A 24809-nucleotide genomic window follows, 5' to 3' on the forward strand; every position below is an offset into this window, starting at 1 on the left:
CTGTTCTATGTTCTATAAACTGTACTTATGTTGAAAGTTCAAAGTAGATTTATTATCAAAATACATATACATCACCATATACAACCCTGAGATTCATTCCCAACAGGACAGAGAAATACAATAGAAACTACACAGAAAATCTGACAACCAACCAACATGTAAAAGAGGTCAAACTGAGCAAATACAAAATAATTTAATACTGAGATCGTAAGTTGTAGAGTCTTTGAAAATGTGTCCATTGGTTGTAGAATCTGTTCAGCATTGATGTGAGTGAAGTTGTGTGCAGTCATTTGTCTGGGTGGCTTGTGAACAAAAGACTATCATTGTATTTTGGTGCATTTGACAATAATAAAACTATTAGCAAATTAATTAACAATTAGCAATTGCTAATTTACAGGAAAAAGTTGAATCACTCACTTGATGACCCATCTGCAGAAAATTTCCCGACCTTGGGGCTTAGGGTAGTGAAGAGAATGGAACGAGCCAGAGTCGCCAGTCAGTAGAAACTTCCCATCACAGGGTGTAGCTACGGAGGCAAGTGAGCAACGTTCAGTAACTGCCACCTCCACAGAGTGCAAGCAGCAACTCATAGATGCGTTTGTATTCAGAACACAATGCAAGTTACCAAAGTAATTAATCTACCAATTCTTCTGCAATATTTAGAAATGCTGGAAGGAGGAAAGGCAGCACCAAAAAAACATCATCAGCCCTGCCTGGGCAGATGAGGAGGCCAAGTCATTGAGTATACTTAAAACAGCAGCTGATAGGTTCTTAACAGCAGCTGACAGAAGTTACAGGGTGAGGGCAGGAGAATAGGGTTGAGAGGGATAATAAATCACCCATTATCAAATGGTGGAGCTGATCTAATTTTGCTCCTATGTCTTATGGTCTTTTGTCAGGGATCACATCAACTTGCTAGAATTATTTTCTAAACTGAATTCTGAATCAATGAATTCAAGCTTATCTGCTCTTTCTCATTGGTAGGCTGGATCAAGGATCATCTTGATGCCAGATCAGTTCCCCTTTCTCCACAGACCATAGATTTGTCTAAAAGTTAACATGGCCCCATTTTAGAGAGAGCTGCTTCAGAGTCAGACCACATTCATATTTTATAAATATATAAAGCGGTAGACGGTGGCTAAAGTCAACGTAGGTCCCTTGGAAGGTGTGAAGAGGAAATTGATATTGGGTGATAAGGAAATGGCTGAGGCATTGAACGACTATTTTGTGTCAGTCTTCACAGTGGAGGACACATCTAATATGCCAAAGAAGGATATTATGGACAAAATGGGAGGTGAGGACCTCGATAAAATCACTGTCACTAAAGAGATAGTGATGAGAAAACTAGAGGGCCTGAAGGTAGATAAGTCCCCTGGTCCTGATGGGATGCATCTCAGGGTGCTGAAGGAATTGGCGGAGATTATAGTAGACACGTTGGTAATCATTTATCAAAAGTCTCCAGAGTCTGGGCAGGTCCCAGCGGATTGGAAGACAGCAAATGTCATGCCACTTTTTAAAAAAGGATGTAGGCAAAAGACGGGCAACTATAGGCCAGTTAGATTAACATCTGTAGTTGGGAAAATGGTTGAAGCTGTCATTAACGAAGAAATAGCGAAACATTTAGAAAGGAGTGGTTCCATTAGACAGACGCTGCATGGATTCAGAAATGGCAGGTCCTGTTTGACAAACTTACTTTGAGGTGGATAGAGGGGAACAAGTGGATGTAGTATACTTGGATTTCCAGAAGGCGTTCAATAAGGTGCCGCACAAGAGATTATAAATAAGATACGGGTGCATGGAGTCAGAGAGAGTGTATTGGCATGGATATTGGATTGGTTAACCAACAGAAGGCAGAGAGTTGGTATAAATGGGTGTTTCTCCGGTTGGCTGTCAGTGAGGAGTGGGGTGCCGTAAGGGTCGGTGCTGGGGCCGCAGCTGTTTACCATTTACATTGATGATTTGGAAGAGGGGACTGAGTGTAGCCTAACAAAATTTGCTGATGACACTAAACTGAGTAGAAAAGCAAATTGTACAGAGGATGTGAAGGGTCTGCAGAGGGATATAGATAGGTTAAGTGAGTGGGCCAAGGTCTGGCAGATGGAATACAATGTTGGTAAATGCAAGATCATCCACTTTGGAAGGAATAATAGAAGAGCAAATTATTATTTAAATGGTGAAAGATTGCAGCATGCTGTCGTGCAGAGGGATTTGGGATTTGGGGACTTGTTCATGAATCGCAAAAAGTTGGCTTACAGTTACAACAGGTTATTAAGAAGGCGAACGGAATGTTGGCCTTCATTGTTAAAGGGACTGAATTCAAGAGCAGGGAGGTCGTACTGCAACTATACAGGGTACTGGCGAGGCCACACCTGGAGTACTGTGTGCAGTTCTGGTCTATATACGAGGAAGGATACACTGGCTTTGGAGGCAGTGCAGAGGAGGTTCACCAGGTTGATTCCAGGGATAAAGGGGTTAACCTATGAGGAGAGATTGAGTTGCCTGGGACTATACTCTCTGAAATTCAGAAGAATGAGAGGGGATCTTATCGAAACATACAAAATTTTGAAAGGGATGGATAAGATAGAAGTAGGAAGGTTGTTTTCCATTCGTAAGGTGAGAGTAGAATGAGGGGACATTGCCTCATGATTCAGGGGAAATTATTTAGGATGAAGATGAGAAGAAACTGTTTTTCCCAGAGAGTGGTGAATCTGTGGAATTCTTTGCCCAGGGAAGCAGTTGAGGCTTCTTCACTAAATATATTTAAGATACAGTTAGATAGATTTTTACATAGTAAGGGAATTAAGGGTTATGGGAGAAAAGCAGGTAGATCGAGCTGAGTTTATGCACAGATCAGCCATGATCTTATTGAATGGTGGGGCAGGATTGATGGGCTGGATGGCCTACTCCTGCTCTTATTTCTTATGTTCTTATGTATTATGCAAAGGTTATTCATAAGTGGCACTGTGGAGAGGGTACATAAAAGATTACTGCAGGGAAATTGCAAATCACACTTCAGCCCTTAGAGTCATTGAAGCATACAGTTATACAGCATGGAACCAGGCCCAACTCATCCATGCCAACCAAAATGCCCATCTGAGTGGTACAGGATGCCATGATAACATAATGGATAGTGTGAGTTTGTACATCCTCCCCAAGAACATGTGAATTTCCTTCAGGTGCTCCAGTTTCCCCCCACAGTCCAAAGACGTATCAGGTAATAGATTAACTGGTCATTGTAAATTGCCTTGTGACTATTCTAGGGTTAAATAGATGAGTTGCAGGGCTGTATGGCTTGTTGGGACGGAAGAGCCTGTTTCATGCTGTATCTCTAAATAAATAAAATAACTAAAATAAAATAGGTCATTTCCATTGCTCTAGTTTGCTCCATATCCCTCTGAACCTTTCCTATCTGTGTACCTATGGTGATCGCCAAGATAAGGGGCAGAATTATGTCCAATTGAAGCCCTGGTACAGAAGGGCTGAATGGCCTGATGTGAAATTCTACAACGCCCACGTTGACTATAAAAGTTTGGATGTCATGTTGCAGCTGTACAGGATGTGAGTGAGAACGTGTTTGGAATCATTGTGTGTAGTTGGGAGGCTGAAACCAACTTGCTATTTAAGCCCTTCGTGACTGCTTGACAACCCTTAATTCTTTACAGCTGATGACAAATGTAACCAGTACATGGGGGGGGGGGGGGGGGAAGGAGGCACAATAGCATAGCAATTAGCATAAAGCTTTTCAGTGACAACTGCATTCAATTCCTACCACTCTCTGTAAGAGGTTTGTATGTTCTCCCCTTGACTGTGTGGTTTCCTCTGTGTGCTCCAATTTCCTCCCACATACAGGGTTAGTAAGTTGTGGGCATGCTATATTGGTACTTGATGCAAGGCGAACTGAGCTGACCACAGTATATCCTCAGACAGTGTTGATTGCTGGTGCAAAATGATGCATTTTACTCCATGTTGATGTTTCGATGTGCATTTGGCAAATGAAGTGAATCTTTATCTACCTCTGTCGGAGTGAAAGAGCCAAAAAACAAGGTACAAGTAGGCAAAAGGTGATCGCAAACTCACAGAACTGGCAAGCATACCACAATATTCTTCGTCTTCATCCAGGGCATCCGGACAATCGGCTTCTCCATCGCACAACAAACTTTGATTTATGCAAGTCTTCCCATTGCCACACATCCAGCTTCCTGGAAAACACTGGTCTTTGGCACAATAGAGGTAAATCAGAAAGAGAAGATCAGTTGGTGTTGAAGTCAAATCAGAATCAGAATCAGGTTTACTAACACCGGCGAATGTCAGGAAATTCGTTAACACTGACTTGTATTGTTATATTTGCTGTTTTGTGGCTTAAATTGTGGCTTATTGTAAACTTAAATTTACAATAAGTTAAAAAAAGAAATACTTAAAAAAAAATGTTAAATGGTCTTACCTGCTCTCCTTGATCTGTTGATAATTATTGAATCTATTCATACAGTACTGTGAAAAAGCTTTAGGCACATATACAGTGCCTATAAAAAGTACTTACCCCCAGCTCCCTTGGAAATTTTCAGGTTTTATTGTTTTACAACATTGAATCACAATGGATTTAATTTGACTTTTTTGACACTGATCAAATGAAAAGACTCTCATGTCAAAGTGAAAACAAATTTCTACAAATTGGTATAAATTTATTATAATTATTAAACACAAAATAATTGATTGCCTATTTACTTAATCCCTTCAAGTCAGTAATTAGTAGATGTATCTTTGGCAGCAATTATGGCCTTGGGTCTGTGTGGATAGGCCTCTATCAGCTTTGCACATCTGGACATTACAATTTTTCTCCATCCATCTTTATAAAACTGTTTAAGCTCTGCCAGATTGAATGGGGATCATGAGTGAACAGCCCTTTGCCAGTCCAGCCATAAATTCTCAATTTGAATGAGGTCTGGACTCTGACTTGGCCACTCCAGAACATTAACTTTGTTGTTTTTAAGCCATTCCTGTGTAGCTTTGGCTTTATGCTTGGGGTAATTGTCTTGTTGGAAAACAAATCTTCTCCCAAGTTACAGTTCTTTTGCAGACTGCATCAGGATTTCCCTTTTTTTTGCTGCATTCATTTTGCCCTCTACCTTCACAGGCCTTCCAGGGCCTGCTGCAGTGAAGCATCCCCACAACATAAGACCATAAGACCATAAAATATAGGAGCAGGAGTAGGCTATTCAGCCCATTGAGTGTGCTCCACAATTCAAATGTCTGATCCAATTCTTCCAGTCATCCCAACACTACTGCCTTCTCCCCATACCCTTTGATGCCCTGGCTAATCAAGAACCTATCTATCTCTGTCTTAAATGCACCCAATGACTTGGCCTCCAAAGCCACTCATGAAAACAAATTCCACAGATTTACCACCCTCTGACTAAAGTAATAGCTCCGCACCTCTGTTCTAAATGGACGACCTTCAATCCTGAATTCATGCTCTCTTGTCCTAGACTCCCCTACCATGGGAAATAACTTTGCCATATCTAATCTGTTCACACCTTTTAACATTCAGAATGTTTCTATGAGATCCCCCCCTCATTCTCCTGATCTCCAGGGAATACAGCCCAAGAGCCACCAGATGTTCCTCACACGGTAACCCTTTCATTTCCGGAATCATTCTCATCAATCTTCTCTGTCAGTATATTCTTTCTAAATAAGGAGTCCAAAACTGCACACAATTCTCCAAGTGTGGTTTCACAAGTGCCTTATAGAGCCTCAACATCACATCCCTGCTCTTAATATTCTATACCTCTAGAGATGAATGCCAACATTGCATTTGCCTTCTTCACTACTGACTCAGCCTGGAGGTTAACCTTTAGGGAATCCTGCACAAAGACTCCCAAGTCCCTTAGTATCTCTGTGTTTTGAATTCTCTCTCTATCTAAATAATAGTCTGCCGGATTATTTCTTCCATCAAAGTGCATGACCTTACACTTTCCAACATTGTATTTCATTTGCCACTTCTTTGGCCATTCCCCTAAACTATCTAAGTCTCTCTGCAGGCACTCTGTTTCCTCAACACTACCCGCTCCTCCACCTATCTTTGTATCATCGGCAAACTTAGCCACAAATCCATTAATCCCATAGTTCAAATCATTGACATACATTGTAAAAAGCAGCGGTCCCACACTGACCCTTGTGGAACTCCAGTGGTAACTGACAGCCAGCCAGAATAGGATCCCTTTATTCCCACTCTGCTTTCTTCTAATCAACCAATGCTCCACCCATGCTAGTAACTTCCCTGTAATTCCATGGGCACTTATCTCTCTAAGCAGCCTCCTGTGCAGCACCTTGTCAAAGGCCTTCTGAAAATCCAAGTACACCACATCCACTGCATCTCCTTTGTCTACCCTGCTTGTAATTTCCTCAAAAAATTGCAGTAGGTTAGTCAGGCGGGATTTTCCTTTCAGCAAACCATGATGCAGCCACCATCATGCTTCACAGTAGGGATGGTATGCTTTTGATGATGTCTGGTGTTTGGCTTATGCCAAACCTAGTGTTTAGCCTGATGGCCAACAAGTTCAATTTTGGTTTCATCAGAACATAGACCCTTCTTCCAGCTTCAGAGTCTCTCACAAGCCTTCTGGTAAACACTAGCTGAGATTTCATGTGAGTTGTTTTTTCAACAGTGGCTTTCTCTTTGTGATTCTCCCATTAATCTGCGACTGGTGAAGCACCCAGGCAACAGTTGTTGTATGCACAGTCTCTCCCATCTCAGCCTCTGAAGCTTGTAACTCCTCCAGAGTTGTCAGAGTTCTCTTGGTGGCCTCTCTCACTAGTGCCCTTCTTGCACGGTCACAGTTTTTGAGGACGGCCTACTCTGGGCAGATTTACAGCCACCATTCAATCTGATCACGGCTGATCATCCACAATCAGTACCCTGTTCCTGACTTCTCCCTATATCTCTTGACTCTGCTATCTTTAAGAGCTCTATTTAACTCTTTCTTGAAAGCATCCAGATAATTGGCTTCCACTGCCTTCTGAGGCAGAGCATTCCACAGATCCACCACCCTCTGGGTGAAAACGTTTTTCCTCAAAAAACTTTGTGCCAAACTGTAAACAATTCTGGTAGGTTTCACATACTGGCAATAAAGTTGATTCTGGTTCTGATTCTGAAAATGAAAGCAAAATAGTGAGGCAGTGCTCATGGGTTCATGGACCGCGAGAAATCTGATGACAGAGGGGAGAAAGCTGTTCCTCAAACGCTGAGTGTCTTCAGGCTCCTCTCTGATATCAGTGATGAGAAGAGGGCATGTCCTGGATGATTAGGGTCCTTACTGATGGATGTCCCCTTCTTGAGGAAGATGTCATGATGGTGGGGAGGCTCATGCCATTGATGGAGGTCAGTGACTTTGCAGCCCTCTGCAGCTTTTTCCGATCCTGCATATTGGCTCTTGTTTACTAGAAAGGTGATGCAGCCAGCCAGAAAGCTCTCCGCACTGCCAAACCTTTCCTGGACACTCCCAACTCTTTGAATTTTACCCGTTCCACTCCCGGTCACTGGCAGGTGTTCAATGTAGTCACCCCATGGCCATTGCTTTGGGTTTGAGTTGCAGATTGCATCAGCCAAACTTACACCTGTGGTCCTGAAACAGTATCCCAAGCAGCTAATGAGGCAGGTCCATCTAATATAGTGCTGGTCCAGGCCTGAAACAGGTGGGAAGCTATGTACATTCTGTGTAAGTCAATGGGTAAACATTTTGAGGGCTTTGTAGTGCAGCCATTGAAAAGGCTCTGTGGGGAAGGACAGCAATTTAGGGACCTTCCATTAACTCACATGGAGGGACTAAGTCCAGTGGAGAAGCCCCTTAAAGAGCGAAAGGGTATATCACCCCAGGGAGTCACATACAGGCTGAGAGGGAAACTGGATTAGCCATGATGAAATGGTCAAGCAGATTCAATGGGTCAAATGGCCTAATTCTGCTCCTATATTTTAGGATCTCATAGCCATAGAGTTCTTCCGAGCATTGTGGACACTGGAATGTGTTGCTGCCCCCAGTGCATCCTTAGGTTGTGTTGGTTGTTAATTTAACTGACATATTTCAATGTACGTTTCAATGTAAGTGTGATAAATAAATTAAACTGAATCTGAATATCCATATACAGTATGAAAACAGGCCATTTGGCCCAAGTGGTTCACACTGTCCAAGATCTCCGAGCCAAATTCGTCCCATTTGCCTGCGTTATCCATGTTCCTGTCCGACTGTCTTTTAAATTGTTATCATGCGTGCCTCTGGCATCTCGTTCCTTGTACACACTCTGTGCAATGAAGTTGCCCCTCAAGTTCCGGCTTAATCTTTCCCCTCTTTGTTTCGTATTTAATATTTCAGTTATATCTGAGTACGGCATATGGGGCGTAGTGGTTAGCACAAAGCTTTACAGCAGAGGCAACCCAGCTGTATTCCCACAGCTGCCTGTAAGGAGTTTGTACGTTCTCCCCATCACCACGTGTGTTTTCTCCGGGTTCTCCGGTTTCCTTCCACAGTCCAAAGACAGGTTATTTAGTCGTTGTATATTGTTCCGTGATTAGGCTGGGCAGCAAGGCTCAAAGGGCTGGAAGGGCCTATTCTGCGCCGTGTCTCAATAAGTAAATAAATATATTGGTTGATTAAGTTTTCCTGTTTGTTAAATAATTTATTACGGATTATATGTATAAGTATGGTGGTTGCATACGTCATCACGCTACCATGTGATACGTGTGTGCCTCACTTAAAGTAAAGATGAAGTTACCCTGTGTTTTTCTTTGAATTAATTTAATGTTTTGAAGTTGCAGAATATAACATTCTCACCTTGTACCTATGTTCTCTGTTCCTTGATTGTTTCCATACTGTATAAGTCTATTCAGATTCAGATTCATTTATTTATCACACTTACATTGAGACATGCATTGAAATATGTCATTTACATTAACAACCAACACAACCTAAACCTGGAGAAAGAAGCCCTATATAGAGTCATTGAGTTCCATGGTGCAGAAACAAGCTCTTCGGTCCATTAAGTTTGTGCCAAACTATTATTTTGTGGCCATAGTCCTCCAGTAGTGCCACAGTATTGTAGCAATTGCTGCAACACTATTACAGCTCGGGGCATTCCAGAGTTGCAATTTCAATTCCGGTGCCATTCTGTAAGGAGTCTCTGTAATCCTCCCCATGGGATGTGTGGTTTTTCTCTGGCCCCTCTGGTTTCCTCCCACCCTCCAAAGATAGGAAAACACAAACACGTAGAAAAACTACAGCACAATACAGGCCCTTCGCCCACAATGCTCCGGGAAGCAGTACTGCTGCATAAAAGCCAGGATCAACAGGCTCCGGGACAGCTTCTTCCACCAGGCCACCAGACTGATGAACTCACGCTAACTTGAGCGTACTCTATATTACATTGGCTGCTCTAGTTATTATAAATTATTATACATTCCTATGATTGCACATTGCACATTTAGATGGAGACATAACGTAAAGATTTTTACTCCTCATGTATGCGAAGGATGTAAGAAATAAAGTCAATTCAATTCAATACTTACTTTAGAAATTACTAGGCTTACCCATAGGCCTTTATTTTTCTAAGCTCCATGTACCTATCCATGAGTTTCTTAAAAGACCCTATTGTATCCACCTCCATCACTGTCACCAGCAACCCATTCCAAGCACTCACCACTCTCTGCGTAAAAAACTTACCCCTGACATCTCCTCTGTACCTACTTCTAAGCACGTTAAAACTCTGCCCTCTCATGTTAGACATTTCAGCTTTAGGAAAAAGCCTCTGACTATGAGAAGGTCTCTGGGGATGAGAAGGCCTTAGCATGTAGGATTAAGGAGAACCCCAAGGCGTTCTATGCGTATGTGAAGAATAGGAGGATGACGAGAACGAAGGTGGGACCGCTAAAGGATAAAGAGGGCAACATGTGTCTGGAGGCAGAGGAGGTTGGGGAGGTCCTAAATGAATACCTTGCTTCAGTATTCACAAGTGAAAAGGATCTTGATCAGGACGAGGTTGAAGTAGAGCGGGCCTGTGTGCTGGACAATGTGGAGATTAAGGAAGAAGAAGTGCTGGATCTTCTTAAAAACATTAAGATTGATGAATCCCCAGGGCCGGATATGATACACCCCAGGTTGTTGTGGGAATTGAGAGAAGAGATCGCAGGAGCATTAGCTATGATCTTTGAATCCTCTTTGGCTGCAGGGGAAGTGCTGGAGGACTGGAGAATGGCAAATGTAGTTCCCTTGTTTAAAAAAGGTAATTGGGAGAAACCTGGGAACTATAGACCGGTGAGTCTTATGTCGGTGGTATGCAAACTACTGGAAAGGATTCTTAAGGATAGGATCTACGAGCATTTGGAGAAGTACAGTCTACTCATGGATAGTCTACATGGCTTTGTGAAGGGAAGATCGTGCCTCGCGAGCCTGATTGAGTTTTTTGAAGATGTAACAAAAAAAAATTGATGAGGGTAGGGCAGTGGATGTGGTCCACATGGACTTTAGCAAAGCATTTGACAAGGTCCCCCACAAGAGACTCATCCAGAAAGTCATGAGGCATGGGATCAGTGGAACCTTGGCTGTTTGGATTAAAAAAATTGGCTTAAAGGAAGAAAGCAGAGGGTAGTTGTGGAAGGAAAGTATTCTGCCTGGAGGTCGGTGACTAGTGGAGTGCCGCAGGGATCTGTCCTGGACCCCTGCTATTTGTGATTCTTATAAATAACCTGGATGTAGAGGCAGAAGGATGGGTGAGTAAGTTTGCAGATGACACGAAGATTGGAGGAGTTGTGGATGGAGCTGTAGGTGGTCGAAAGTTACAAGAGGATATAGACTAGCTGCAGAGTTGGGCAGAAAAATGGCAGATGGAGTTCAATCCGGCCAAGTGTGAGGTGATGCATTTTGGAAGGACAAACCAGAAGACTGAGTACAGGATTAATGGTCAGTTACTTAAGAGTGTGGATGAACAAAGGGACCTTGGGGTTCAAATCCATACATCCCTCAAGGTCGCTGCACAGGTTGATAGGGTGGTTAAAAAGGCCTATGGGATGCTAGGCTTCATTAACAGGGGGATTGAGTTCAAGAGTAGAGAGGTCCTGTTGCAACTCTACAAATCTCTGGTGAGACTGCACTTACAGTATTGTGTTCAGTTCTGGTCACCTCATTATAGGAAGGATGTGGAAGCTATGGAGAGGGTGCAGAGGAGATTTACCAGGATGTTGCCTGGCTTGGAGAACAAGTCATATGAAGCAAGGTTAGCAGAGCTGGGACTTTTCTCTTTGGAGCGTAGAAGAATGAGAGAGGACTTGATAGAGGTCTACAAGACTATGAGAGGCATAGATAGGGTAGATAGTCAGTACCTGTTTCCCAAGGCACCAGTAGCAAACACCAGAGGGCATATGTACAAAATTAAGGGAGGGAAGTTTAAGGGAGATATTGGGGTAAGTTTTTTACACAGAGGGTTGTGAGTGCCTGGAATGACTTGCCAGGGATGGTGGTGGAGGCTAAAACATTAGGGGTATTTAAGATCCTCTTGGACAGGCACATGGATGAAAGAAAAATGGAGGGTTATTGGGTAGTGTGGGTTTAGTACTTTTTTTAAGGATTATATGTGTCGGCATAACATGGAGGGCTGAAGGGACTGTACTGTGCCGTAGTGTTCTATGGTTCTATGGTTATCCACACGATCAATGCCTCTCATCATCTTGTACACCTCTATCAGGTCACCTCTCACGCTCCATTGCTCCAAGGAGAAAAGGTCAAGATGTACCAGGCTGGTTAATATGTCAGTGTAAATTGTCCCATGTTCAGAATAGGGTTTATCAGGGTTGTCAGCCATTGATGGGGCAGTGTGGTTCAAAGAACTGGAAGGGCCTTCTCAGTGTTGCATTGCTAAAATTTAAAAAAAACCTCCTCCATCCATATGCTTGTCCAAATTACTTACAAATGTTGAAATCAAACCTGCATACAACAGTTCTGCTGGCAGTTTGTTCCTCACTCTCACCACATTGTGAGTGAAGTCATCCTCCCTTTAAATATTTCACCATTCACCCTAAACCTCCAACCTCTAGCTATAGGGCTGTGTTCTCTAGTTCCTCTAGTTCTACGCGCTTCCTGATTTTAGAAAATAGAGCTGTGTTCTCCAAGTCCTCCAGTTCTAAGCACTTCCTGATTTTAGACAATTACTCTATGTAAGGTTACCCTTTGGTTTCTTACACTTAAAAGTAAAAGAGTAATCTGTTCATCCCTGTAATTGATCTCCTTGAGTCCTGACAACATCCTCGTAAATCTTTTGTGCGTTTCTTCCAGTTTAGTAACATTGTCCCCACAGCAAAATGAACACAACACCAGGACTGTACACTCACCATTCACCTAACTTTAAGCCTCAACCTTACCTGTGATCTGAATACTGTCCAGGTCTACTCGAAAGTTTCCCAGAAATGACCCCTCATTTGCGTTGATGGTTGCCACCATCTCGTTCCTTACAGTGGTGTTTGACACAGCGGTGGTGAAGTAGAGCTCGAAAAATGCAACTACACTGCCATTCCTGGAAAAACAAACACAACCAAGGCTAAAATATAGTCCCTGTCTTGCCTTCCTTATAGCTGCATCAATATGATGGGACCAGGTTATACCCTCAGAGATCTTGACACCCAGGAACTTGGAATTGCTCACTGCCTCCACTTCTGATCCCTCTATGAGGATTGGAATGTGTTTGCTTATATTACCCTTCCTGAAGTCCACAATCATCTCTTTGCTCTTACTGACATTGAGTGCAATATTATTGCTGCGACACCACTCGAGTAGCTGGTATATCTCACTCCTGTACGCACTCTCATCTTCACCTGAAATTCTACCAACAATGGTTGTATCACCAGTAAATTTATAGATGGTATTTGAGCTATGCCTAGCCACACAGTCATGGGTGTAGAGAGAGTAGATGAGCGGGCTAAGCATGCACACCTGAGGTGCACCAGTGTTGATTGTCAATGTGGAGGAGATATTATCACCAATTCGCACAGATTGTGGTCTTCCAGATAGGAAGACAAGGATCCAATTGCAGAGGGGATACAGAGGCCCAGGTTCTGTAGCTTATCGATCAGGACTGTGGGAGTGATAGTGTTAAACGCTGAGCTATAGTCAATGAACCACATCCTGACATAGGTGTTTGTATTGTCCAGGTGATCTAAGGCCCTGTGAAGAACAATTGAGATTGTGTCTGCTGTAGGTCTACTGTGGTGATAAGCAAATTGCACTGGGTCCAGGTCCTTCCCGAGGCAGAAGTTCATTTTAGCTGTGACCAAACTGTCAAAGCATTTCGTCACCGTAGATGTGAGCATGTCACCATATACTACCCTGACATCCATTTTCTTGCAGGCATTCACAGTAGAAAAATAAAAACAATGGAATCAATGAAAAACTACACACTAACAAAGACTGTCAATCAATGTGCAAAGAAGATAAACTGTGTAAATAATAATTATAAAAAAACAAACAAAAAATTGTACTGAGAACGTGAGTTGTAGAGTCCTTGAAAGTGAGTCCATCGGTTGTGGAATCAATTCAGTGTTGAAGTGAGTGAGGTTATCTTCTCTGATTCAGGAACCTGACAGATGAGGAGTAATAACTGTTCCTGAAACTGGTGGGGTGGAATCTAAGGCTCCTGTACCTCCTGCCCAATGGCAACTGTAAGACAAAAGCGTGGCCTGGATAGTGGCGGCCCTTGATGATGGATACTGCTCCCTCATGGCAGGGCTTCTTATTGGTCTGCTCTATGGAAGGGAGGACATAGCAAGCAAACTCCGTGGAGGGATAACAGACAATTTGCTGGAGGAACCCTATGGGTTAACCAGCAGTACTGAGACGAATGAATCATGGAATATTCAGGTCAAAACCCTGCATCTACGGGCAGATAAAAAGGATTAGCTTTTTGAAGCAAATGAGCTTTGCCCAAAACTGGAATAATTTTGATTATAATCCGTTTCAAACAAATGTATATAAAAGAGAGTGGAGTTTAGAACAAAACTAAAGGTCAGGAGGGTAGTGGGAAGTTAAATTAAATGAGAGGAGGTGTAGTGATGGGAAGCAGAAGATAAAAATAGGATATTGTGAACCAGTTCATTACAAACAATGGCTTTCGCTAAATTATCATCAGCAATATGTCTATAAACAGTGCCTTAGGTATTGCTATTGAGCTGAGCGTTGAGGCAGGAAAGCTGTGAGAGAGGTTAAAGGAAGGGTAAGGTGCTATTCTCTGAGTCTGCCCAAGAACTCACCGGAACTCCAGAATCTCACAGTTTTTGTACTGATCTTGGAGTTGTCCCAGCATATACATTTCCTGGAGCTAGAGAAACAAACAATCACCTTGTCAACACGAGTGAATCTGCAGATGCTGGAGATAAATAAAAACACAAAATGCCCGCGGAACTCAGCAGGCCAGACAGCATCCACGGGAGGAGGTAGTGACGACGTTTCGGGCCGAAACTCTTCATCAGGAGTGGAGTAACATGGGATGGTCGAGGGGGGATAAGAAGTGGGGGAAGGGATGAAGTAGAGAGCTGGGAAGTGATAGGCTGGAGGGAAATGGGCTAGGGGGAAAGTGGAGAATTATGGGAAATAAAAGAGAAAGAAAGGTAGGGCTGGGGGGAGATTATAGTGAGGGGGAAAAAGAGAGAGAAAGAGAACCAGACTAAAATATTAGATAGGGATGGGGTAAAGGGGGGGGAGGACAGGGGTATCAACGGAGGAAATCACCATGTCAGCTGATTTCATTGGCATTCGGTTCCTGTATGGAGTATGTTGGCAAATTGTGTATAAGCTTTCTATATCTATATCTATTTCATCACTAGTGTGAACACGGCTTTGGGAAGGGGGAAGGGGTGGGCTAAGGAGAAAATGAGCGGTTCTATCTGAATCACAAGGCAGGCATATTTAAAGGGAACCTGAGGGGAAAACTATTTCCTTAGAGGGTGATAAGAGTGTGGATTGAGCTGCCAACAGAAGTGGTGGATGCGGGTTTGAGTTCAACATTTAAGAGAAATTTGGATAGGTACACGGTTGGGAGGGGAGTGGAGGGCTATGGACCCAGTACAGGTCGATGGGAGTAGGTAGAATAATAGTTCAACATGGAGTAGATGGGCTGAAGAGCCTGTTCCTGTGCTATATTACCGTACTCAATTACTCTATGGCTCTTCAGTTCTACCAATGTTTGACAAATAAAACCAAAAACACAAGAAATTCTGCAGATGCTGGTAATCCAAAGCATCACACAAAAATGGCTGGAGGAACTCAGCAGGTTAGGCAGCATAAACAGAAAGTTGACGTTTCAGGCCAAGACCTTTCTTCAGGACTGGAAAGGAAGGGGGGAGACACCAGAATTTAACAAAAAACGATGGGGGAGGGGCAAGAAGATGCAGTAGCTAGAGAGTGACAGGTGAGGTCAGGTGGGTGGGAAAGGTAAAGGGCTGGAGAAGAAGAGATTTGATAAGAGAGGAGAGTGGACCATAGGAGAAAGAGAAGGAGGGGACCCAGGGGGAAATGATAGGCAAGTGAGAAGAGGTAAGAGGCCAAAGTGGGGGAATACAAGAAGAGGGGAGGGTGAGGGGAAATTTTTTTTTAACCGGAAGGAGAAATAGATATTCATGCCCTCAGCTTGGAGGCTACCTAGACAGAATATAAGGTGTTACTCCTCATGCCTGAGGGTGGCCACATCATGGCACAAAAGGAGGCCATGGACCGACATAAAACCAAAGTTCACCCAATCTATTTGTAACACCCCAGAGTCACGAAAGACAAGCAAGATGGAATTGCTGACTAATTATACCAAATTATCGTTATTGATTTCATCCAGGTGCCCCATTAGAACAGAATTCTAGGAGCCAAAAGTCCAAAGCTTACTGTTCCTGCCAGTATGAGTCATCTCTCAGATACTTGCACTGATACTTGTCCTAATGTTCAAGCACAAAGTCGTTTCTCTCAGCAAAGCATGATCAAAGTCAATTTAACTTGGATTAACCATGTTTAAAATCACTTCCAGTTTAAATCACGGCAGTCATGGAACCTGACTAGACACCTGCTTATAGCAAGCATCCAATATGTATAAGTCCATGAGCCCACTGGAGACTAAAGGCCCGGAGGCGGCCTGAACTGGGGATGGAGGACTATTTGTATGTCTGAGTGGGGAAGGGGCACGTTTTGCTGTTGTTGTGTCATGTTGGTGCTTGTGTTCTTCTGAACATTGTGGTCATGCTAAGTTGGCACTGGAATGTGTGGTGACACATGCAGGTCCTTAGGTGTGTTGGCCGTTAAAGCAAACTGCACTTTTCAATGTAAATGTAAATAATTAGATCGGAATCTGAATCTGCCAGCCCAAAACAATTCCCTTGTGAGAGTCTCCCAGGATGGTGTCATTCCCCTTTGCAACACTCCACTGGGAATGCTGTATGGCAGTAAGCTAGGTCACCCAACACAAATCAAATATTCCTAGTTCAAATCCAGCCATTTGCATCCTCTAACGTTCTGTTCACTGTCAACACTAGGTTCCATGTGATCAAAGGATGATTGAAGTCTCTTCTCTGAATCCCCACTAAACCTTACAATGAACACAACCGAAAGGCATTGAAAGCGGAATCACACATACCAAATTTGTGATATCAAATGCGAGAGCCTTGAATTGGAGTGATGATTTGTTCTGTAACTGAGCTGTGTACAAGGCTCCTTGAGTTATCTTGAAGGAGCCTCTTAGAATATGAGAAGTCTGGTTGATTGTGTTGTGGTGGTCTGCAGAATAAAGGAAAATCAAAGAATCATAAACAAGTTTAATATCACATGCATTTGTCGTGAAATTTGTTGGCATTTTTCATTCTTATTGAGAGACACAGCATGGAGCAGGCTCTCATTGGCACCTCGAGTCATGACGCCCAGCAAACCCCAATTTAACCATAGTTAATCACAGAACAATTTACAATGACCAATTAACCTATTAACCCGTATATCTTTGGACTGTGGGAGGCAACTGGAGCACACTAAGGAAACCCACACCTTCCACATGGAGGACTTGCAAGCTTCTTACGGGATTGAAATCTGATTTCCAATGCCCAAGCTGTAATAGCATCACATTTAGAAACTATAAACTGCAATAAGAAGTATATATTAAAAATTAAATTAAATAAGTCATGCAAAAATAAAGCAAAAGTAAATAGTGAGGTAGTGTTTGTGGGTTCATTGTGTATTCAAAAATCTGATGGCAGAGGGGAAGATGCTGTTGTTGAATCATTGAGTGTGTGCCTTCAGGATCCTGTACCTCCTCCTTGATGTTAGCAATGAGAATACTGCACATCCTGGGTGATCAGCATCCTTAATGATGGATGCTACCTTCTTGAGTTATCGCCTTTCGAAGGTGTTCTTGTTGCTGAGGAGGCTAGTGCTCTTGATGGAGCTGGTTGTGTTTGCAACTTTCTGCAGCTTTTTCTGATCCTGTGCAATGGCTCCTTCATACCAGATGGTGATGCAACCAGTTCGAATGCTCTCCACGGAACACTTGTAGACATTTGTGAGTACCTTTGGTGACATACCAAATCTCCTCAAACTCCCAGTGAAATATAGCCGCTGTAATACCTTCTTTGTAATTTCATCAACATGTTGTGTTCAGAAATGTTAACACCCAAGAACTTGAAACTGCTCAGCTGATTCCTCACTGAGAACTGGTGAGTGTTCTTTCGAATGAAGTCCATTATCAATTCCTTGGTCCAATACAACAAGGAAACGGTTAAATGCCTTTAAAGGTCAGCTTTATTTGTCACACATACATCGAAACATGTAGTGCAATTTACATCAGATCGAATCAGCAAGTACTGGTGGTGGGCCACAAGTGTACTAACCCTGATCATATGTCTTTGGAATGTGGGTAGCATCACAGCTAGCACAATCGTCTTGCAGCGCCAGCGATCACCAAATGGGGTTTGATTCCCACTGCTTCTGTAGGCAGTTTGTACATTCTCTCTGTGACTGCATATCTTCCCACTTTGCAAAGACTTACGGTTCGGGTTGGCGTGTTGTGGGGTGCTGCACCGTAGACGGAGATGTCCTTGGACTGTAATGGCCATTCACCCAGAAACGACACATTTCACTAACAAGAGAAAATCTGCAGATGCTGGAAATCCAAGCAACACACACAAGATGCTGGTGGTCACTGCAAGTTAGAATTTAGAATTTACTTAAAATCTTACATCCATCCCACAACATGAGGGAGTAAAAATCCTTGCATTGTTTCTCCATTGCAATATACAGACAAGGGAATTTAGAAGTCTAATGGCTTGTCAAAAGAAGCTGTCCCATAGCCTGGTGGTCCTGGCTTTAATGCTGCAGTGGTGTTTGCCAGACAGAAGCAGCTGAAACAGTTTATGGTTGGGGTGACTGGTGTCCTCGATGAGCTTCCAGGCCTTCGTTCTGCACCTGCTGCTATAAATGTCCTCAGTGGAGGAAAGTTCACATCCACAGATGCGATGGGCTGTCCGTACCACTCTCTGACGTGTCCAGCAATCAAGGTTGGTGCAGTTCCCGAACCATGCGGTGATACAGCCAAGAAAGTATGTTCTCAGTGGTGCCCCTGTACTAGGTCTTGAGGATTTGGATCATCAGTGATGTGTATACCGAGGTATTTAAAATTACTCACCCTCTCAACTGCAGGCCCATTGATTTCAGCAAGCTGAGCCTGTCTCTGTTCCTCCTGTAATCCACAATCAGCTCCTTTTTTTTTTGGACATTGAGGGAGAGGTTGTTATCCTGGCACCACTGTGTCAGAGTGTCAACCTCTCCTCTGTAGGCTGTCTCATCACCACTAGAAATTAGGCTGATCAAAGTTGTGTCATTTGCGAGTTTAATCAGCAGATTGGAGCTGTGTGTGGCAGTGCAGTTGTGGGTGTAAAGGGAGTAGAGAAGGGGACTCAGGACACAACCCTGGGGGCACCTGTGTTCAGGATCAGAGGAGCAGAGGTGAGGGAGCCCATCCTTGCCACCTAATGGCAATCTGATAAGAAGTCTAGAACCCAGCTGTACAAGGTGAGGTGTAGGCCAAGGTCTCTGAGCTTCTTGTCAAGTCTGGAGGGAATTGTGGTGTTGTAGACCATGAACAGCATTCTAATATATCCATCCCTCTTCTCCAGGTAAGTGTGGACACTGTGTAGTGCTGTGGCAATGGTGTCATCGGTAGACCGGTACCATCGGTAGGCAAATTGTAGGGGGTCCATTGTGGGTGGTAGCATGCTGCAGATATAGTCTTTAACCAGCCTCTCAAAGCATTTGCTTATAATTGATGTGAGTGCGACAGGGTACCTGGCCTGCTACCTTGGTTCTCTTAGGTACAGGGACAATGACAGACAATTTAAAACAGGAGGGCACTACACACAGGCAGAGGGAGAGACTAAAAATGTCTATAAACACACCAGACAGCTGTTCAGCACACACTTTGAGGACCCGCCCTGGGATGCCGTCCGGCCCCACTGCCTTGTGGCTGTTGGCACGTTGGAATGTTCTATGTACCTCAGCCTCAGAGATGACCAAGGTGCAGGTCTCGTCGGCGGCTCTCCTCGGGGGTTCAATCCTATCAACCTTGAATCGAGGGTAAAAAACATTTAGCTTGTCCAGGAGCGAGGCGGCAATGCTGGCTGTTCTGCCGCGTTTCCTCTTGAAGTCTGCGATGGTGTGCAGACCTTGCCATAAGCTGCGTGTGTCATTGTCGCAGAGTTGTGACTGGATTCTGTCCCTGTGTTGCCATTTTGACACCATGATAGTTCTATGTAAATCACAGGGGCATCTCTTGAGCTCCTGTAGAGGTGAAAGCTTTATCCCTTGCGCTGAATCCAAGGCGTCTGGTTTGGGTAGAACCGAACTGATTTTTGGGGAACAGTATCTTCAACGCACTTCCAAATGAAGCTTGTGACCACTTCTGTGTACTCAGAGATGTTCTCAGCTCGAAATACCTCCCAGGTGATGCTATCAAAGCAGTCTTGTAAAGCTGAGTCTGATTGGTTGGACCAGCAGCGAATGGTTTTCACTATGGCCGCCTCGTGCTTCAATTTCTGCCTGTAGGCAGGCAGGAGCAAGATGGAGGAATGACCAGACTTTCCAAACGGAGGGCGGAGAAGTGCTTTGTAGGCGTTACGGACATGAGAGTAGCAGAGGTCGAGTATGCTTCCTCCCCGTCTGCTCACCTCGATGTGGTGGGACGATGTAAACTAATCTTTAATATTTAGACCCCTGCACTCCATTAGACAGGAATGCATGTGAAATGTGTGTTTTATATCTGGCTGATTGAGTCAAATCTGTTGAGTTCTTCATTTCCTAATCAATTTCCCACTGGGAGAAATGGAGACTGGAGTACTGTGAAAGTAATAACATAGAGAGATTGTAACAAATATATTTAAGTAGCCACCTACCATCACACTCACGTCCTTAAATATTCCAAGTTCAAGTTTCATTCATCTATAAGTGAATACTCATGAATATAGTCAAATGAAACAGTGTTACTCTGGCGTCAAGGTGCAAAACATGGTATCAACAGTCACACACAGCACAAAGCATATAGCACATATAAGATAGCAGTAAAATATATAGTCCATGCCACAGGAGACAGACAAGTGGGTAACACACAGGAGAGGGAAGGGGAAGAGTTGGGTACTAGGGAGTACCCCTGTGACTGTTCCCCTGAACAATAAGTACTCCTGTTCGAGTACTGTTGGGGGGAACAGCCTACCTGGGGGAAGCAACAGTGGTCGACTACAGGGAGTTAGGAAGGAAATTGAGAAGCAGGACTGCAAAGGTAATAATCTCAGGATTACTGCCTGTACCACGTGACAGTGAGAATAGGAATAGGGGCAAGTGTGAGCTGTACAAAAAGGACGGGTTGCATGTGAATCCCAGGAAGACCAATACCCTGGTGTGGAGGTTTGCTAAGGCTACTGGGGAGAGTTTAAACTAGAATTGCTAGGGGGTGGGAACCGAACTGAAGAGACTGGGGAAGAGGAGGTTAGCTCACAAATAGGGAATGCTTGGAGCCAGTGTGTGAGGGACGATAGGCAGGTGATAGAGAAGGGACGCGCTCAGACGGACAGTTTTAGATGTGTCTATTTTAACGCAAGGAGTATTGTGAACAAAGCAGATGAGCTTAGAGTGTGGATCAGTTCTTGGAGCTATGACATTGCAGAGACTTGAATGGCTCAGGGACAGGAATGGTTACTTCAAATGCCAGGTTTTAGATGTTTCAGAAAGAACAGGGAGTGAGGCAAAAGAGGTGGGGGCATGGCACTGTTGATCAGAGATAGTGTCACAGCTGCAGAAAAGGTGAACATCATGGAGGGGTTGTCTACGGAGTCTCTGTGGGTGGAGGTTAGGAACAGGAAGGGGTCAATAACTTTACTGGGTGTTTTTATAGGCCACCCAAAAGTAACAGGGATATCGAGGAGCAGATAGGGAAACAGATCCTGAAAAGGTGTAATAATAACAAAGTTGTTGGCATGGTGGGAGATTTTAATTTCCTAAATATCGATTGGCATCTCCCTAGAGCAAGGGGTTTAGACGAGGTGGAGTTTGTTAGGTGTGTTCAGGAAGGTTTCTTGACACAATATGTTGATAAGCCTACAAGAGGAGAGACTGTACTTGATTTGGTATTGGGAAATGAACCTGGTCAGATGTCAGATCTCTCAGTGGGAGAGCATTTTGGGGATAGTGATCATAATTCTATCTCCTTTGCAATAGCATTGGAGAGAGATAGGAACAGACAAGTTAGAAAAGCATAACTGGAGAAATTGGACTAAGGGGAATTATGAGGTTATCAGGCAGGAACTTGGAAGCTTAAATTTGAAACAGATGTTCTCAGGGAAAGGTACATAAGAAATGTGGCAAATGTTCAGGGGATATTTGTGTGGAGTTCTGCATTTGTACATTCCAATGAGACAGGAAGTTATGGTAGGATACAGGAGCCATCATTAACACTGAGCTACTAAGGCGAAATGTAGATATAGCCGCCCTACAAGAAACACGTTTGGCGGATTCAGGTACACAGAAGGAAAGGGACTACACATTTTTCTGGCAGGGAAAGAACCAAGACAAGCCCCGTGAGCATGGAGTGGGTTTTGCTGTTAGGAACTCCTTGTTGCAAATGGTGGAGCCACCAGAAAGATTGCTGAGCCTCTAGCGATGATCTTTGCATCATCAATAGGGGCAGGAAAAGTACCGGAGAATTGCAAGTTTGGAAGATAACCTAGGAAAGTATAGACCAGTGATTCTTACTTCAGTGGTGGGCAAGTTGATGGAGAAGATCCTGAGAGGGTACATGGTATGCACTGCCAGTGATGTTGGTGGAGGCGGCACAGTAGGTCTTTTAAGAGACTCTTACATAGGTAATGGAACTTAGAAATATAGAGGGCTATGTGGTAGGGTAATTCTAAGCAGTTTCTAGAGTAGGTTACATGGTTGGCACAATTTTGTGCACCGAAGCGCCTGTAATATGCTGTAGATTTCTATGTTCTACGTACCAATCCAACTCTGAGAGTCAATCCAAATGCTACTGGCATTGAAAATCTGTAACATTAAAGGTTTGTTTTTCTTAATCTTTAAAGATATGTGGTAACATGGTAGTGGTTAGCGCAATCACTTCACAGCTCCAGCGATGACTGATCAGGGTTTGATGCCCTCCACTGTCTGTAAGGAGTTAGTACATTCTTCCCAAGACCACATGGATTTCCCTCTGGGTGCTCTGCTTTCCTCTCACATTCCAAAGGTGTACACTTAGAGTTCATGAGTTGTGGGCATCTTATGTTGGTACCAGAAGCATGGCAACGCTTGTAGGCTGCTTCCATGGCATTATTCGAACAACATACTCCACTGCGTTTTGATGTATATGTGACAAATAAAGCTCTATTTAATCTTTGATATCACCCTGTTTGCAAACATATCCCATTGTATGCAACATACGCAGATACCGCCAGGCTCAAGCAGTATTTATATCCAACTTTTATAAAACTTTTCAATGTTCCTCATAAAAAATAATGATGAGCTCTTGATCTTTCAATGCACTTCATTATTGCCCACTCACTGTATTTGTCTACCTGCACTGTAACAGTAACATTATATTCTGTTATTGTTTTCTTTCGTAGCATAACAAACCATTTATGTATGGAATGATCCAGCTGGTTGACATGTAAAGAAGGCTTTTCACTCTATCCAATTATATGTGACAATAATAAATCAATTAGTGATTACCAGCACTTCAATACTTTGGTTTCTAGGCAGTGTTAAGAATAGGGTGAGACACCAGAGACATTTTCTCTGGACTAAGTTGTCAAGGGTTCTGACAGTCTCACTTGTTAAAGATCTCCAAAAGGATAGTCAGCAACTGACCCTTTGTCAATTCACCAACACCAAATGCTACTTGACTATCTCTTCCTCTCAGCCAAATCCATCAAGTCCCTCTTCACCACAGAAGGTGTCTACATATGGTGTTGTCTCAAGGCAGCAAAATCTGATATCAAGGATCGCCACCAACTAGGCCATACCTCTTCCCGCTGCATGTATGGACAGGAATAAACATTCTACATTTTGGGTTGAGACCCACATGTCCTGATGAAGGGTCTCTTCCAGAAATGTCACCTGTTTATTCCCTTCCATACATGCTGCCTGATTTGTTGATTTCCTCCAGCATTTTGCGAACATTGCTCATGATTTCCAGCATTTGCAGAATTTCTGGAGTCATAGAACACAACAGCACAGAATCAAGCCCTTTGGCCCACCTAATCCACGCCACTCTGCCCAGTCTCCCCATTGACCTTCACCTGGACCATACCTCTCCATAGCCCTCTCATCCATGTACCTATCCAAACTTCTCTTAAAAGTTGCAATCAAAACCACATCCACTCCTTTCCCTGGCAATTTGTTCCACACTCCCACCACTGTTGAGTGAAGCCATTCTTACTCAGGTTCCCCGTAAATATTTCACCTTTTACCCTTAACTTATGACTTTCAATTCTAGTCTCACGCAACCAGAGTGGAGAAAGCCTGCTTACATTTACCCTACCTATATCCCTCATAATTTTGTATACCCCTATCAAAACTCCCCTCATTCTCCAGGTAATAAAGTCCTGACCTGATTTGATAACCCATGGATCAAACTGTATTTAGAGCAGACTCACCCTGGCCTTTGGGCTGGTGAATTGCGAGCCAAGTAACGGTGATTAGACCCACACACACCGCCAGCAGCAGGAGGAACAAACTAATGAGCTGCATTTCGAACATGCTGAGCACCCTCCTATTTGTGAAGTACTTCATGTTGCTCTTCATCTTGCAACTGATACTCGCACCTTGACGTGAAGCCTTCCTATAAGCTCGTGCCTCCCGAATATAACTGTCAAAAATCGAAAGTGGTTACTTCTATTGGTGGAAGACCTATCACTTCCATATTGATTAAAGTAATTTTAATCAGGTTCCTTTACAAAAGGCAAGGTCAGAGGACAACATCATCATGACAAGCCTATGGAGGTTCTTATCTCCTGAACTGTGAACAGGCAGCCAATAAACCACAAGAAAGAATGTAGGTAAACATTAATTATCAGCTGAGTATTGTAACACTTGAGAGTGGTGAAGAACATGTTTGCTTTAATGCAGTGCCTTCCCCAAGTCTGGGTGTCCATTATGACAAAACCATATTCCAAGCACCTTGTCAAAGGAGGACCCTCTAGGAATAAACTGTCCCTGCTTCTACATTGCCATCACACCTATTGACATGATCAGAGATCTATCACCACCACCCTTAAT

General features: G+C 43.5%; 1 protein-coding gene across 1 annotated transcript in view; it reads right to left on the minus strand.

The window, feature by feature from the left end:
* The window catches only part of tmprss15 (transmembrane serine protease 15), a 102127-nt gene extending 77706 nt beyond the window's left edge, over window positions 1-24421 (minus strand). Inside the window, exons 1-6 of the mRNA XM_073044819.1 lie at window positions 24188-24421; window positions 16642-16781; window positions 14279-14346; window positions 12398-12549; window positions 4095-4214; window positions 418-526 (exon numbers count right to left, since the gene is read on the minus strand). Coding sequence (XP_072900920.1) covers window positions 418-526; window positions 4095-4214; window positions 12398-12549; window positions 14279-14346; window positions 16642-16781; window positions 24188-24335 — 737 coding nt within the window. The 5' untranslated portion in view covers window positions 24336-24421. The remainder of the gene's footprint in view (window positions 1-417; window positions 527-4094; window positions 4215-12397; window positions 12550-14278; window positions 14347-16641; window positions 16782-24187) is intronic.
* Between the last annotated feature and the right edge of the window lie 388 nt (window positions 24422-24809).

The sequence above is a fragment of the Hemitrygon akajei genome, chromosome 5, assembly GCF_048418815.1.
Source record: "Hemitrygon akajei chromosome 5, sHemAka1.3, whole genome shotgun sequence".
Lineage (NCBI taxonomy): Eukaryota > Metazoa > Chordata > Chondrichthyes > Myliobatiformes > Dasyatidae > Hemitrygon > Hemitrygon akajei.